The sequence below is a fragment of the Cyprinodon tularosa genome, unplaced genomic scaffold (assembly GCF_016077235.1).
Source record: "Cyprinodon tularosa strain WSP-4 unplaced genomic scaffold, ASM1607723v1 ctg298, whole genome shotgun sequence".
NCBI lineage: Eukaryota > Metazoa > Chordata > Actinopteri > Cyprinodontiformes > Cyprinodontidae > Cyprinodon > Cyprinodon tularosa.
In genome coordinates this window covers 505,980-522,128 of record NW_024039005.1, presented here as the reverse complement: position 1 = coordinate 522,128, position 16,149 = coordinate 505,980, and the positions used below count along the sequence as shown (strand labels likewise).

General features: G+C 41.7%; 1 protein-coding gene across 2 annotated transcripts; it reads right to left on the bottom strand.

Annotated features, from left to right (window-relative positions):
* Positions 1 to 1,660: 1,660 nt before the first annotated feature.
* pgghg (protein-glucosylgalactosylhydroxylysine glucosidase) lies at positions 1,661 to 15,410 on the bottom strand. 2 transcript variants are annotated; one of them, XM_038291296.1, is made up of 14 exons: positions 15,252 to 15,410; positions 12,085 to 12,354; positions 11,806 to 12,016; positions 9,530 to 9,965; positions 9,329 to 9,448; positions 7,936 to 8,067; positions 7,753 to 7,864; positions 5,324 to 5,396; positions 4,799 to 4,935; positions 4,590 to 4,723; positions 3,120 to 3,215; positions 2,330 to 2,427; positions 2,020 to 2,243; positions 1,661 to 1,927 (listed from the first exon to the last, which is right to left on the bottom strand). In XM_038291296.1, exons 2-14 carry the CDS (start codon positions 12,326 to 12,328, stop codon positions 1,851 to 1,853), a joined length of 2,094 nt encoding a protein of 697 aa, XP_038147224.1. In that variant the 5' UTR covers positions 12,329 to 12,354; positions 15,252 to 15,410; the 3' UTR covers positions 1,661 to 1,850. The 2 variants fall into 2 exon arrangements, with proteins under 2 accessions (XP_038147224.1, XP_038147225.1); XM_038291297.1 differs by having other exon boundaries at positions 12,085 to 12,348; positions 15,252 to 15,404.
* Between the last annotated feature and the right edge of the window lie 739 nt (positions 15,411 to 16,149).

The window sequence follows — 16,149 nt, the reverse complement described above, 5'->3', positions numbered from 1 at the left end:
AGGAAACAGACTAAAACAAAGTGAATCCAGTAGAACTTTTTATTGCCGACCTGGAATGGGCAACAATAGTTGAAGAAACTTTTGGCTTTCAAAATGGTATCGGTGTCCTATTGGTTGGTACTCGCCGATATTGATACCAGCTTTTTAGAGCTGGATCGGGGCCCCGCCCCATACTGGTATCGGTGCAACACTAGTAAACACCAAAGCCAATGTATAGTTTTATCGGTGGGTTAAATGCATCTGGCAATGATCATCTCGTCACTTACTGGCAGCAAACGTAGCGCACTCTGATACCAGTCTAAGCTGGGAGACACTGGTATTCCTGTCTCCTTAAATCTCCCAATTGTAACTTATATTGTACTTTTCTACCTGAATTGTTTTTATTTTATCTTATATATGGGGGAGTGGTGGCCTAGTGGTTAGGACAAAGAGCTTGTAATCCTGAGGTTGTGAGTTGGAGCCCCACTCCCACAGACTGCCACTCTGGCTCCCTGAGCAAGACCCTTAACCCCCAACACTGCTCCACAATGGCAGCCCACCCCTCCCCAAGGGGATGGGTTAAATGCATAGAGTGAATTTTGTTGCCCTGTACTTGTGACAGTTGAATGACAATAAAACACTGGAAATATCTAAAATAAAAAAATATCTATATTATATATTTATTGCACCACAAGTCTAGAAGTCCATCTATCATAGGAAGGTAGTGGTGCTGGTACTGAGCAGCAGGGGGGGATTTACCATTAGGCAATACTAGGCAGCTGCCTAGGGCTACAAGTTCCTGGGGGGCCCATAAAACTCTGTTTCCATGTATGGTTAATACAACTATTCCTTATTTGTGCACATTATGTTTTTGATAAAAATCCTTCGGCTACTCTTTTTTTCTGCTACTGGAGACTTTGGAGACAACATCTAAAAGCAGCGAACTCTGCTCTCCAGAGCAAGTAGATTGGTAACCCCGCCTCCTGCTCTCCTCTATCTTGTCTGCTTCATGATTGTATTCTATTAACATTTCTCTTTGTGTAGAATGAGTCTGTTTTATGTGTTGTCTTCTCACTTCAGAGGGCCCCCATGCCTGTCTATGCCTAAGGCCTCAAATTTCCTAAATCTGCCCCTGCTGAGCAGCACTGGGATTGTTAATACTGTTGGTTTTATATACGGAGAAACTTATCTTATTCCTCCATTTTATTTTACACTGTATGGGAAGGGTGTAATGTTACTGTGTGGGATGTCATTTTACTTGTTATATTCTGTCTTATATATATATATTATTTTTCTTCTTCTGTAAACGGTTGCACTGAAAATAATTTCCTGTAAGTGATTAATAAGGTAATTGTTTCTGACTCATCAACATTCTGAACCCAAAACATTTTTATTCAGTTTGAATTAAAAGATAAATCTGCATACTGTAAAATTCTTCTATGAAATCCATTCTTTATAACCCAGATCCAGTTTAATTCCAGTGTGCCTTCGATTGTGAAAATAACTAACTTAAAACTCTTTACAAACAATAAAGGGTTTTTACATTGAGAAGACTTTTTATTTTTTTTAGATGTTTTATCAGAAACTTCAGCAGAATGTTTCCAACCATTTCCTTATTCACCACCACACAGAAACCCAGTTAACGAAACAATATATTTATCTTCTTAATTAACCAAAACAACAATTTGGGAAAATATCCTCCAAGCTTAAAGCACAAATTATACTAAATTATCCCCTATTGTCCCTTTATATTATTAGGCATTATTTTCCATGTTCATCATTGAAAATTGGAAGATGTAACAAAAGATTGCAGAAATAGTAACTTTGCAAGTTTTCCTTTAAACACAATAAAGAGGGCGATTGATCTTGTTTCAAAGTGGCCAGCAGGAAGACGGTGGGTCCATTTTACATATATAGCCCGCCTCGCGAGGAAAAGTCACCGGCTGTCCTGAAATTTTAAGATGTGAAGCATTAAAATATGAGATAAATTCATTTTCAGAACTTTATTGTTTATTCTGCATGTTGCTGCATGTTTGTTACCTGCTGTTAGAGGGATTTTAGCTCCTGATGCCTTCAGGACAACCTGCAGCTGACGGGGGTTAGCGTTTCCAGCTCTGCCAGTCTGCTGCCTGAGTATTATGCAGACGTCATCTTTCCTGAGCAGCCAGTCCATCTGATTGCCCAGATAGTTAATGCCGCGGAGACACAGTTCAGAAATGTCGTCCGGAAGCAGCGGGGAAAAGATCAAGCGTTCCTTCTGAACCCTAAACACAGCGTGTAAATCTGGTAAAACGCTGACAGGAGATTAATCATCTGTATAGTGGAAATGATGGGAGGACAAATGACCGACCTGAAACCGGTGTAGCCAAACAGCACCGCCTGCAGGAATCCTCCCATACCTGTGAGAAAGTTCACTGCTCCAGAGCCGTCCGATGATTCGCTCCATACCTACGGGGAGAGGAGATGAAGCCGTCGCTGAATTACTGCTGCTGCAACGAGGGAGCTCGAGTCACAGCGAGTCACTGAGAGTCACAGCGAGTAACTGCAAGTCACAGCGAGTCACAGCAAGTCACCGCGAGTAACTGCAAGTCACCGCAAGTCACAGCGAGTCACCGCCAGTCACCGAGAGTCACAGAGAGTCACAGCGAGTCACCGAGAGTCACAGCGAGTCACTGAGAGTCACAGCGAGTCACTGAGAGTCACAGCGAGTCACCGAGAGTCACAGCGAGTCACTGAGAGTCACAGCGAGTCACAGCAAGTCACCGCGAGTAACTGCAAGTCACCGCAAGTCACAGCGAGTCACCGCCAGTCACCGAGAGTCACAGCGAGTCACAGCAAGTCGCCGTGAGTCACCGAGAGTCACAGCGAGTCACAGCAAGTCACCGTGAGTCACAGAGAGTCACAGCGAGTCACCGAGAGTCACAGCGAGTCACAGCAAGTCACCGCGAGTCACAGAGAGTCACAGAGAGTCACCGAGAGTCACAGCGAGTCACAGCAAGTCACCGCGAGTCACAGAGAGTCACAGAGAGTCACAGCGAGTCACAGAGAGTCACAGCGAGTCACAGCAAGTCACAGCAAGTCACCGCGAGTCACAGAGGGTCACAGAGAGTCACAGCGAGTCACAGCGAGTCACAGCATACCTGAAATGGGCCCTGGATGTTCTTGAAGCATTTTTCAAGTAAACGTTGAGCTTTGTCAGCTTCACCCAGCTCCAGCCAGCCTATGGCAAACATTCCCTGACAATAGAAAGGAAAATTAATTCATTCGTCTTTTTTTATTTATTGGCACTTTGGAATGAAGGTCTACAGCAACATAGAAAGACAAATCAGTTTATCAAATGTTTGAAATAAACACATTATGTACTTTTGGATTTAGGATCATTTTTAGGTGTTTTTTTTAGGAATGAAGAAAGAGCTGGTGGTACCATTTTCCAAATATGGTAGACTTACTTTTCAACAGTTGTAACCAAATCCCTTATTTTGTATGGTTTATGTTTGTGTTGGTAAATTTGGTAAATGCTTTGTAAAGCCTCCTTAAGCTGCATTAAAGGAAAAGTCGCTTATATTCAGAATCCAAACTTCTGAAAGTTCTTTAAATCTGAAATGATTCCATCCTGTTCAATAAATGATCAGTGTTTTTAATTCAGAGTAATTTTCATGTGAATGTGCTTTACTGGAGGCATCCATGTTTGTCAAAGAACACTACTGCCACCTACTGGTTAGTGACGTCACGGTGCGGTATCGGCTGTTGATCAAGTCCCAGTGCTGTATCTGGTGTTTGTCACAACGCGCTATTATCCAAGTCATCTTGAAAACATTCTTCTTCCAAATGTTGGCTACATATTACGGGTTTTTTCTCTGGCCAGAAGTTCGATGGCAAATCCTCCCTCTTCAAGTTGGCGATCCAACGACCAACCCGTCCGTGGAGGATCAGGAATCAGAAAGGTGGAATAACTCTTTTTTTTTCCCTTTTACCCGATGTATTCCAGCATCCAGCTGCCATGCACGTGGGCATTGTCAGTTTCACTATAGCTCTGGTGAATTTCAATGGTGAAGTCCTCTGGAAATCTTCAATAATTGTTGTTGATTGCAGATGTGTCTAGTAGTTCCCATTGATTTAGCTTGGAAAGCGGGGAGAATGGCGCTAGGCTTACCGCACCGTGACGTCACTGCTGGAAGATGGCAGGAGGGAGGGGCTACTAGATTTGGGCAAAAATGGCCGCTCCCAGACTCAGTGATCGCAATGAAAATAGTTTTTATTTTATTACTGATTAATAGTAAATTAATTAAATCACTGTGAATGTATTAGTTTTAGGTATAAATAATGATCCACTGATTATTCCTACCGACTGGACTTTTTTCTTTAATTAGGCTGCATATGCTTTCAAAAAAATAAAAATAAAAAAAACATCCACGTGTTGTTGTTTTTTTTTACAACTAGACTACTGTGTTTAACTAAAATTCAATATAAGAATATAAAAAAATAAGTAAAACACTCTCAGAAGAAAATCTGTAGACAATATAAAGCAACAAAAAGTATGCAGTCTGTAAAGTTTACATAAAGTGCAGCTATCGCCAGTCCAGGCTATGAAAATAAACGGAATAACTCACCCATGTCATGGCCGGCCCGTTTGGGTCTGTGACTGGTTCGTAAGCTTCCAGATCATTCCTCCTAACCTCGGGCGTCATCGGCAGGCCGAGGGGATACCCCAGCATCACTGTGTCGGCCTGCTTCACCGGCTGACCTGCTGGCACCAAACATTTGGATGAATGTTTGATCCTGCTGACTGGTTTGGTGTAAAAGAAGTCCAGACATTGACCTTTACTGTAGCCGTCAAACTCAGGATGGAACTGCGACTCTTGGTCGAAAGGTATGCTGATACCCTCAGCAACTTCTCTCCATTCGTTTGGTGCCGGATGTTGAAGAAGATCCGCCAGCTCAACGGCAAACTGGAGACTAAGAGCAGAAAACATACTTCTGTTATAAAGCACAAAAAATAAAGTCACTCTGATCTGTTGAGGCCCCTGGTAAAAAAAATCCTCTAAATCTTAAATGTTATATAATCAGATCATAATTTCAAGACACTAGAAACCTTTTTCTTTTATACTTTGAAGAGCAGCTTACAGCATTTTGAACCCATCCTATTCATATCCAGGAAACAGGAAACCACAGGTTACAAAAATAAAAGCTTCTAGACCATCTCAGCAGTTTGGAAAAAGTTAAATCCTACTTTAAGGATTTGGTTCAAATATTTGGAATAGGATCTAGATCTTTCTGCAGATTTTTACCAAAGGTGCCAATAAATGCAGAGTTCAGGTTTTCTGCTAATGTTTGAATCGCATACCTGAGTTTGGCCACAGTGTTTGTGTACACAGAGTTGTTGACGTTGTAGTAATATTCATCTGGTGGCATAACGCCTAAATGCAAGAAGATGAAGCATTTGGTAAATCCTTATGACATATATGATGCAGAAATACAACAATGAAAGAACACATTTCTTGAAAAGCTAGGTCAAAATGGACAAAAAAAAAAGATTTTTTAACTAATTTTTCCAATCCTTGAATGACTTTAATCCATTTGAGTTGCATCATAAACTTCCAACATTTTCATCTTTTTTTATACATGTCTGTATAAATGAGTATTTGTATTTAATATGACCTTTGTTAAAAAAAAATATTTATTATATTTAGTTTAGTAAACCATATTATTAACTGGTTTTGCACACCAGAGCAGAATATGTGTGTATTGACTATTAGTACAAAATTCAAATTCAAGCATCAAAGAACTTAACACATAATAGTGATCAAAGAAAGTGGTGATTTTAACTCAAATAATCACCTGATGCATCGTGGATTTTGGCTTACCCAGTGCAAAAAAAAAGGGTCAAAATGCAGTTATTTGTTTGATTTATTCATAAAAAGAAGTTACAGCTTCACAGAACTCTGCTACTGCTGTCTGATTCCTGCACCTATTCTTTGATTGATTGACTGGCAGACTGAAAACTGATGACAAAACTGACTGACTGGAACTGGGACTAGGACTGGTTAAAACAAAAAAAACCACATTCGACCACCCACACGCATATGAGCTACCTTAAACCTACCTATTTATACTGTGAAACACCCACGTCCCAAATTAAATTTACATAACTAATCAATTGAACCACCAACCAAAAACCTATTCTAAATAAATAAATCAGATTTAACTGAAAATGGGAAAATAGCTCCTAAATATGTGCAGATGATAGACTGGAAGTTATCAAACTAACTTGTTTTGCCTGTTCATTAAATCTCTTGTAAGACTTTTACACAGATTAGATTAAACCGGCCGATTTTACAACAGATTCAGCCAATATTCATTTCATGTTCAAATAGATTCTTATAGACACAAATAACATCTAGTTTTCCAGCATTAAAATAAGTTATGTGACCATTTCAACATGTAAAAGTAAATTAGGAGTCATTTTTTTGTCATATGTTCTATTCTGGCAACTTATGATGTTTTGCTAAAGGCTCCATCTTTACATGAAATAAAAAGCAAACCCATCATAGAATCAGCAGACGTTCCTTTAAGGCCTGAACAGACCGATTGGTCCGACTTTTAATCCCTCATCTAATTTTTTTCCATGTCCCTCTGACTGCGTATAGAGAGGCCTCGATTAGGCAGGGTGAGCAGATCTATGCATGTCCTCATCAACTCCTATCATGGGGAAAGTTTCTATTTTATTGTTTCATTAATTGTTTTTGCTCCAGTCTGTCCTGCTCACTATAAACACGATGTGTGACTCCAAACTGACTCTTTCTCCGTGAGATTAACAGATTTTATTTTGGATTTTCTCCCAAAGCTGATGCGTTTTAATTTGAAACCACGTCTCTCTTCCCGTCAGAACCATGAAATTGCTGCTGAATTGCTGCGTAGTCCGACTAAAATAGACCTGGGCTCTATCTCAGTTGGAGCTACGCTGCCCCCTGCAGGAAATCATCCCCATTGACTCTCAATAAGCACTAAACGCCACCACCTTGTTTTAACATCAGGTTATCCTGAGCTATCTCTATAGTTCTGCTGCTATAGGCTTAGACTGCTGGAGGACATAGGGACCCCTTTTTCATCATTCTGCTTCATTCTATCTCTATTCTCCCACTCTGCAGAATCTGTTAGTTCAATCTCTAACGTTCTGCTCTCTCTGCTTTTTCTCATAGTAGCTTCATCTGGTCTGTTCCTGTTTGGCTGTGACTCCATCCTGGAGAGAAATATCAGCTGTGCTGCTGCCATCAACACCTTTGTTTCTAGATGTTGGAGCTTGGCCTGTTTTCCAGTGTAGTCCTGTTTCTCTGACTGTGACTAACTGGATGTGGTCTCTTCATCCTCTGACATGGGAGCTGGCTCGGAGCTCGTCTGCCTGGCTGTGTGTTTCCTGGACGGGGCCGCCTTTTGCAGCTGCTTTTTCTATGTCGGCTTCTGTCTCCTTGAACCCCAGTGGGCCTCAGCAGATGGCCGCTCACACTGAGCCTGGTTCTGCTGGAGGTTTCTTCCTGTTCAAAGGGAGTTTTTCCTCTCCACTGTCGCTACAAGCATGCTTAGTGTGAGGGATTGCTGAAGAGTCAATGAGTCGATGCAATCAGCTGGTTTTCCTTAGATAGAAAACTTTGAATCAATCTGACTGGATGATCTGGATCTATAAAGTGACCTGAGATGACATGATGGGAATTGGAGCTATAGAAATAAACTGATTAGAATTCACATGGTTTTCTGTGTTCTGGCCTTAATTCTTACCAAGCAGGTGATATTTCTTGTCGTCAGGGTTAAATGTTACCCTAGAAACCCAGTAATCAGCCACTCCGTAGATCACCTCGCTGCCCTTTCCCTCTGTGAACATGGACAGATCCTGCAACAAACAGCACATCTAGTCATCCAGAGGAAGGCCATGTGATGCAGAGCGGGGGTGGGGGGGGCTACCTCAGTGAGGTAGAGATAGTGTTGAAAGGCCAACGTGACATCTCCGTTGATGTGGATCTCTTGTTGCCCATAGATGTCCTCTGGGCACACCTCTCTCCCAGACACGGCGCTCTCCCATGGGAACTTCAATCCCTGGAAGATAGAATCTGCTCTTAGACTTCACACATTGCTGTCGTTTCTGATTGTTAAAATATGGAAGCTGACCTGCATGCAGCAGAGTGCTGCTGACCACCTGGACAAGTTTGTATCTTGATTTGAGAATTTTCCTGACATTATTTGAACCCAGTATAAACTCTTCTTTAATTTTTTAAACTAAAGTATTCCTCATTCAACTGAAGTAAAGAACTAACTGCTACAGACAGAAGGAAAGATCTGAAATAACCAAGGTTTTGTGACAGATTAGTGATTTTTTGAATGGTGGCTGAGTTTGAATTCAGGGGATGCGTCCTCCGAAGGCCAGATTGCCGATTACATCATAGCGCGACGCCGAGGCCTGTTCGGATTGGAAGACTCCTTGTTATGCGGCTGACAAATACCTCCTTCTTTTAGCCCGTTTGAAGGACGGTCCGCTGTATCCTCCTGGTATCCCATGATTCATTGGGAGTCCAAGCAAGCCGGTGTTCTGTCAGATCAGTATACCCATAGTCAACACGCATGCACATGACGTCAAATTAGAATTTATTCCTAAAGTTTCGTACAAAAAATAGACTTTAAAATACCTCAACGGGCGGGTATCCATTTAGTTTAGTTATTTAAAAACACCAAAGAGTAAGTAAATAAACTGGGTTTTGTAAACGACTAAAGGGATACACGCCCGTTGAGGTAGATTAAAGTCATTTTTCACATAAAACTAAAGGGATAACCGGGTATTAACAATATGTACGCTCATCTGACAAGAACACCGGCTGCTCCATGCTCAGAGGAAAAAGGGAAATGGCGCCGACCAGTGGAGAATATTGGAAGTGCAGCTTAATATAATCCAAGTATATGAATAGAAATGAATGAAAATAGTTTTTTTTACGGTTAGAGTCAGATATTTGGCAGATAATGTTTGGTTTATTGAAAGGTTTTGCATTTAAGATCAGATTCTAATATCTCTGCAGTGTTGAGACTATAAATCTGATATCTGAGACGACGGTACCGCTGCTGAAGCTCATCCAAAATTTTATTAGCACCCAGAGCCGCAGTGAGAAGTTCGGCATCCATTCTTTGCCTGCTCCGTGTGTCAACTTTCACGGTTGCTAGGCGACAGAGCACACAGGTGGTGAAAGCCGGAGAGGGCATGACCTATTCGAATCCACAAACCTCCTTATTTTCATGGAGCTCCAAGGACCCGGTCTACCTGGACTGGGTCGCAGGACGCAGCCTCTGAAATCAAACACACCCATTGTACCTTATAGCCCTGCTTCTGGGCGTTGTCTTTTGCGCCATCTATCGTTCCCACTCGGTACTCCAGCACAGATCGGGCGAGCTTAGGGTAGAAAAGAGCAATTCCTGGATACATCCAAACATCCTGAGAGGAAGAAAGGGGCTCTGTGTGGGATTCACATCGACATAAACAGCAAAGGTTCCAATCGGCGAGCGGGAGCCTCACCTGATCCCAAAAAACATGGCCCCAGTAATCCTGGCCGTCGCCGCCATTCGAGAGCCCGCCTGGACTCACCCCTCCAAAGCAGCTGGAGGTGTCATGGATGGACGGGAAGGCGCTAAGAAGATAGAACATGCAGCCGATAAGAGCTTTGCAGAGGGTCTCAGAACCCGTTACTTCCACTTTGCTCTGCAGCCACAGCTCCTTCCAGGCCTCCTCATGAGACGGGCGAAGGTCTCCGGTCACCATCAGGTTCAAGCCCTCATCATAGCTGGACGTGGCAGCTTCTAAGCTGTTGGCCACGACCAGGAAGAACCCCCAGCGAGCGTTTGTCTGCTGCGGCAGCAGCGTCAGAGAGGAAGGAACGGGCGTCCAGATAAGATGGACGGTGGGACAGAAGCCTCCGGGGAATTCAGCCGTGGTCGTTTGTCCTTCAATGTGCCTGGATGGACGTCAGAGACAAAAGAGTCTTCAAACATGATCCGTAATCACCGCCACAGGCTTTTAGGAATACATTTAAGACTTTATTTTTTTAAGATAAGTCAACAAAATGTGGTGCAGATTCGAGAAATTTTCATGGAAAAAACAAACAAAAAAAACCAAACAGTTTTTAGAGTTTGCAGATTTAATTAAATGTTAAAGCTATAGAGGAGGATCTTTTATTTCCAGGTGGATCATCTCAATAAGAGGTCCTCCTAACTGTCAATCATTCTGGTGATATGTTTACGTACTGTAAGGCCGTCCCACGTCCTCGCCCCGTCAAGCCGGTCATACACTGTACGATGTTTTGTCCTTTTTCCGGCGAGATTTTTTCGATCGGGCCGTCTTTCAGCCTGATGGTGCGTGGTGTAGTGAACAGGGGGTAATGATGGGCGGTCAGCCTCTAACGACCCCCCCCCCCATCAGAAACCGTAAGGTCGTGAGAAAATCAAACATGTTTGATTTTCAGTCGGCCATCTTAAGGTGGTCGTGGGCAAATGGCTCAGTGGGCAAACAAGGATTCTTCTTCTTCTTCCTCTCAGATAAAAACCCAGCAGCATGGCGGGGGGGCAATGAGTGAAATGGAGTTCTTTCTGTCAAACTGTCAGACCGTAGTAGCCACGTTAGCTCAGCCATGTCTTTGTCCAAAGACGTCGTCTCCTTTTCTTTTTAGGGACAAAATTATATCCAAGGCAGCGCGTTTCACTCTAGTGAGCTTCATGTTCCTCTGCTACTGGTTTGGCTTCCGGATAGACGAGTCCCAGTAGCGCCATCTCACTGCGGAGCTGAGTCCCACCTGGTTTTTAGACATACAGTGTGAGCAGGTAGATCGCATCAGAGCGTCGGGTCGCACAGTGAGAGAACAAACATGGTGAGCTGAGAACTTTTAAACGCTGTGGTTTCGTCGTACGGTGGGAGCTGTAGCGATTCAAAATACCGTACAGTGTATGCTCGGCTTAAGCTACCGTATCTGTTTCTGCGCACTTTCAGGCGTATATCTGTGTAGAGCTACGGTTTCAGACAGTCATTGAAGCTCACCTTTCTCACCCTTGTTCTTTGAAATATGGCCGAAGGTCGGAAGAGAAAATGCGTCTACGAAGTGTATGAGAAGGAGAGAAAGGCCTCAGAAGGGCAGATATATCCCAGAATGCTTTGCACTGAGAGCTCTCCTCACAAAGCATTATGGGAATTACTGTCACGGCTGCTGCCTGTCGCCATAGGCTGTCGCTACCCGACAGCGGCGACTAATAACAAAGATGGCACCGCGCGGTGGAGGCGGAGTTAGTGACCAACGTAGCAAAAAGCAGTGATCATCTGCTTGAACGGTCAGTTAACTGATTTCACTATAAAGTTCACTATAGAGTCCCCGCTCTATAGTGATGGAGGGATTTAGGGGTTAAGGTGGACGGACACAGTGAGCTGCAATGAGAACAGCTACTTTTAAACAGAGCGTGCACGAGGAGGAATGGGCTGGTGCACGCTCTCGCACATGCATTTTTTCTTTTTTAAGTGGGTCTTTTAAGAACTTCGAGAAAATCCTCCGCAATACCTTTAAGGGTTGGATATGTTTAATACAAAACGTTCCACGGCGCCAAACATTGGAACAAGGCAGTATTCACTGTATAAGTCAGAAATCTGCCTCTGAAAGAACCACATCCTGCATGTCTAAAGTCCCTGCGGCTCCCATGACGCGTGTTCTTGATGCAGCGGCTTTCTTTTTGCTTCTTTTTTAATGCATCCAAACTGCCCCTTCGTTCTCCTGAGGGTCTTTTAATGAGAGTAAAAATACGTCACAGTCTCACCTTCCACCTTTGTAGTCCGGACAGGACTCAAAGTGAATGTCTTTGCTCTGAGGGGTGAATGAGCTGACCAGATTAACTGTAACCGCCTCCTCTGAGGTCACGTGGCGTTCCAACAGAACCTCCATCACCAAGATGTTGGGGTAAAAGCGATGAGAATACAGCGACTGGGTGGCGGTCTCCGTTGCTGAGCTCAGCGTGTGGCAGAAAACACCTGAAGGTGAAGAGATGACGGTAAACATCCTCAGCGTGAACTAGAGGCTCACTTCCTGTATGGATGACCTGTGTGGGTGTCCAGGGTGTAGCTGTGTTGAGCGGGGTCCTCTGCCTCCATCTTCACAGCCAGAGGACAGGGGACGTCGGCGCGGTGGCAGTGTCCAGCCTCCCCGTTATAAACTCCACCCATGTGCATGACGCTGCTGAACACCTTCCAGCCCAGGAGGCCATTTGCAAGAGGAGGGAGGAAACGCAGGTCGCTGGGGAGGGTGTCGGTGGTGAAGATGTACGGGTCTGAGTTACGGGACATTGTGCAGGTTTTTCTTCTCACTGTCGCTTCATCAGGGGGAGAAAACACAGTTAATGACGTGATTACAGCTGCAGAGTGATGCTGAAAAGGTTTTATCTGTTTCAGCCTTTTTCTTCTTAATGTTTCTGACTAAAATAATCAAAGAAAACCTACATTTTTTATAAAATAAAAAAGCTTCCTATTTCTTTTCTCCAAATTAATCCTTTTTTATTTATTTATGAAGGAAAAACCATCCAAACCAGCCTGACCCAATGGGATCACTCATCTGATCCTTAAACCTGCTTCAAAAAGCCATTTTATGTTGGTGAAACTGGTAATAAGTCATTAAAGTAAAGAAATGATTTAAATGAGAGCGGATCTATAGAACTAAATAACTCTGCTACACTGGAGAGTTTCTGTTTAGGTCGACACTGCAAAAACAATCTAGATATAAGTAAAAATGTCTTAAATTAAGTGTATTTAGCCTTAATTTGAGTAGATAAGATGATTTATCAATGGAATGAGTTTTTTACTCTTAAAATATGATGATTTAGAGAATATGCACTTTAAATAAGACAATGCAATTGTTTTTTCTTCTTATTTTAAACATAAATAGTCGTGCTTCATTGGCAAAGTGTCTCACTTCCCTCCCCAATTAAAAAACATGCACTTATTTTACGTAAAATTACTTATTGAGATTTCAGTTATTTGCTCAGGAACCCCCACATCTCAGGAGGATTTGACTAGGCCACACCCGAAATTTTTTTTCAGTTTTTTCTTTTTTTCAGAAATGGGCTTTGGATCAATGTTTTGTTGTGTTTTCTAGCTTAAGGTGACAAACTGGTGAGCAGATGTTCTTCTTTTCTGGTTGAGAATTAAATGCATCATCAATTTACCAAAGTCCAGAGGAAGGAACGCTGTTAAAGCCCATCGTCCACAACTCAATTAACACGTTCTACTATCATATCATGTCTTTTATCAAACATCTATGTTCTATTTAGATCATCAGAGTCTGGAGACCTTTTAAACACGTTACTCTTGGCCCCACAGCTTTCCCCAAACATCCAGTTCATCATCCAGGATGCTGGTGGAGATTCCCAGTCATCCAGGTCAGTCATTCCAAAAACGGTTTAAATCAATCCGCTGGACTTTGTTTCCAAGTCTGAAGACGTTTCTCTTCCATCCAGGAAGATTTTTCAATTCCAAATGTCAGAAATAGCGTTTAGTTCCAGGTTTTATCCAGCAGCCCAACAAAGCCTGGTTTTAGTTTAGAAAACATGCAAATAGAAACGGATGAACGGGTCCCCCCCTTTGGACCTGGAACTCAACGCTATTTCTGAAAAAGCTTCCTGGATGGAAGAGAAACGTCTTTAAACTTGGAAACAAAGTCCAGTGGATTGTGTTTTTTTTTCATCCAGGATGTTTTTTTGTCAAACAGAGACGGAGGCGTAGCCAGAAAATGTTGATGGCCAGGCAATGACCAATGTACACTGAGGGGGCTCTAGTTCTGAAAGGAGCATTTATTCTGTATCTTTGTATGTTAGTAATTAATCGCAGTGTTTTTGTTGTCAAGAACCTGTTAATATGTGAAAGATTTAAATGTTAATAAAGTTAGAACTTGACTGGATGATCTGGTTGAACTGTAAAGTGCCTTGAGATGACGTGTTGTGAATTAGCGCTATAGGAATAAACTGAATTGAACTGAACATTCCACTTGAGATTATTACTACTGCCAACATCTGTATTAGAGTGAAAATTGGTAGGAGTGGCTACAGGGGTGGCCAATGATTAGCTAAGGGTGGCCATGGCCACCTCTGGCCCCCCATCTAGCTCCGCCCCTGAACAGAGAGTTCTTTGTTTTTCTTTCTGGTCTTTGTTGGGTTTTTTCTCCCAAATAATTGTTACCTAGTTTATATTTTACTGTTGAATCATGAACACTGAACCCATAAGAGGCAAATGAAGCCCACAGTGATCAATCAGAGTTTTATTGATTGATTGATTGACTTTACTGATCTCACACTGGAGAAATGTACTCGTTACATCAGCTCAGATAGTCAAAGGAGAAGAAGGTGCACTGCTAAAATCTGGAAATAAATAAAAATTTCTTAAATTAAGCATATTTACCCTTAATTTGAGCAGGTAAATTAGATAATTTGCCATTGGAATGAGTATTTATACTCTTAGAATAAGATAATTAGATAAAATGCACTTGAAATAAGACATTTCAATTTTTTTTTCTTATTTTAAATGTAAATTGTCTTGTTCCATTGACAGAATGTCTCTTTTATCTCCTCAATCCAAGAACAAAGCCACTTATTTTAAGAAATAATGACTTATCTAGATTTAGATTTTTCCCAGTGCGCTGATCTCATTATGATTCAGTCCCAGAACTACATCAATGATTGTTTCCAAACATTTTCTACTTCCTGTTGCCAGATGGGTTCAGTTGGATGGATTTTCTGATTCAGCAGGTCTGTCAGTCAGAAGCTTTACTTGGTGTGACTCAATAAATGCACTTAAACAAACTGATGTCCATTCTGACCTGGAAAACCTTTCGCCTTCAGTAAATACTCATTTAAAAAAGCTTTTTGTATTTAATTTGCTTATCTTTACCTAAATGTATGTTTTATTAGATAATATGAAGGTTTAAAATGTGACAAAAATCAAGCATTTGTTCTTTAACATCATTATAAGACAATGGATCAATTCTAGAGGCTGTGAACTTTGACCTCTTTAGTGTCACAAGATGACCAGATGTAAACTGTTTGCTGCAGTGAGATGCATAAACGATGCAGATTTAGCAATAAACAGATAAAGGTTTAAGTTGAAGTGACTGAAAATGAGTTGGAAAACTTTCCTAAAACCTCAGTGATCAGTTTTATCTCCAGTGCATCATCAGCAACATTACATGAAGCTGCAACTGAAACAAAGAAGAAAAAACAACCTGAAGAAGTTTCCTCTTCTTTACATGATGAAGCTTCCTGCTCTGATGTCAATCCGCTCGAAGACAAAAGCAGAACCAAGATGTTCACAAAGAGCCTCCAAGTTATTTTTGCAGTAAATCAGCAGGAAGAGGAGGCCTCACTGCTGCTGCAGGGAAAACCTGGACCCAACTTCGGTATGCTGAAAAACCTGGCATGGATTTAACATGGACTGCAAAAACCATCCAGAAAGCAGGAAAAATGTGTTCAATCAAGTGTATTTTCCCTTCATTTTAGCGCGTAAATACCATGATCTGCCATTGGAATGAGTATTTTTACTCTTAGAATAAGATAATTAGATCATTTGCACTTGAAATAAGACAATTCAATTGTTTTTTCTTATTTTAAATGTAAATTGTCTTGTTCCATTGGCAAAGCGTCTCACTTACCTCCTCAATTCAAGAACAAATGCACTAATTTTAAGGAAAAATTACTTATTTAGATTGAAATTTTTTGCAGTTTGACGATGCATCTCAGTCTGTCTCAACACAGCTGTGCAGGAAGGACTTAAAGTCTCGATAGATTTCATTATGATGTCTTTTGCTACTCTGGATATTGATCTTAAAAGGCTTCTGTCAGCGTCTGCATGTTTAATGTTTGAGCAGCAGGAGGGCCTGACTTGGCTGCAAAAATACCCTACAGGTCACAATGTTTATGACTTAATGCAATCATCTAAATCATCTTCTCTGTCTGCAGCTAATTAGTCCCAAATGGACCTGTTTTAATCCAGGCTTTAATCCATCTAGATATTAAACTTTCTGTTAAAAGATGTTCTCTGATCAATCAGACCAAGTTTTTGCTCAAACAAATTAAGAAATATAGACGTGGAAGATTGATGCAGATACTTTAAAAATAAATTCA

Coding starts and splice junctions, on each gene's coding strand:
- pgghg (XM_038291296.1), bottom strand. CDS start 12,328: ATGTCCCGTAACTCAGACCCGTACATCTTCACCACCGACACCCTCCCC. Junction 8,068..9,328: donor CCCAGAAGCAGGGCTATAAG/GTACAATGGGTG, acceptor TCTATCTTCCAG/GGATTGAAGTTCCCATGGGA. Junction 3,216..4,589: donor ACGGGCCGGCCATGACATGG/GTGAGTTATTCC, acceptor TTCTATTGTCAG/GGAATGTTTGCCATAGGCTG.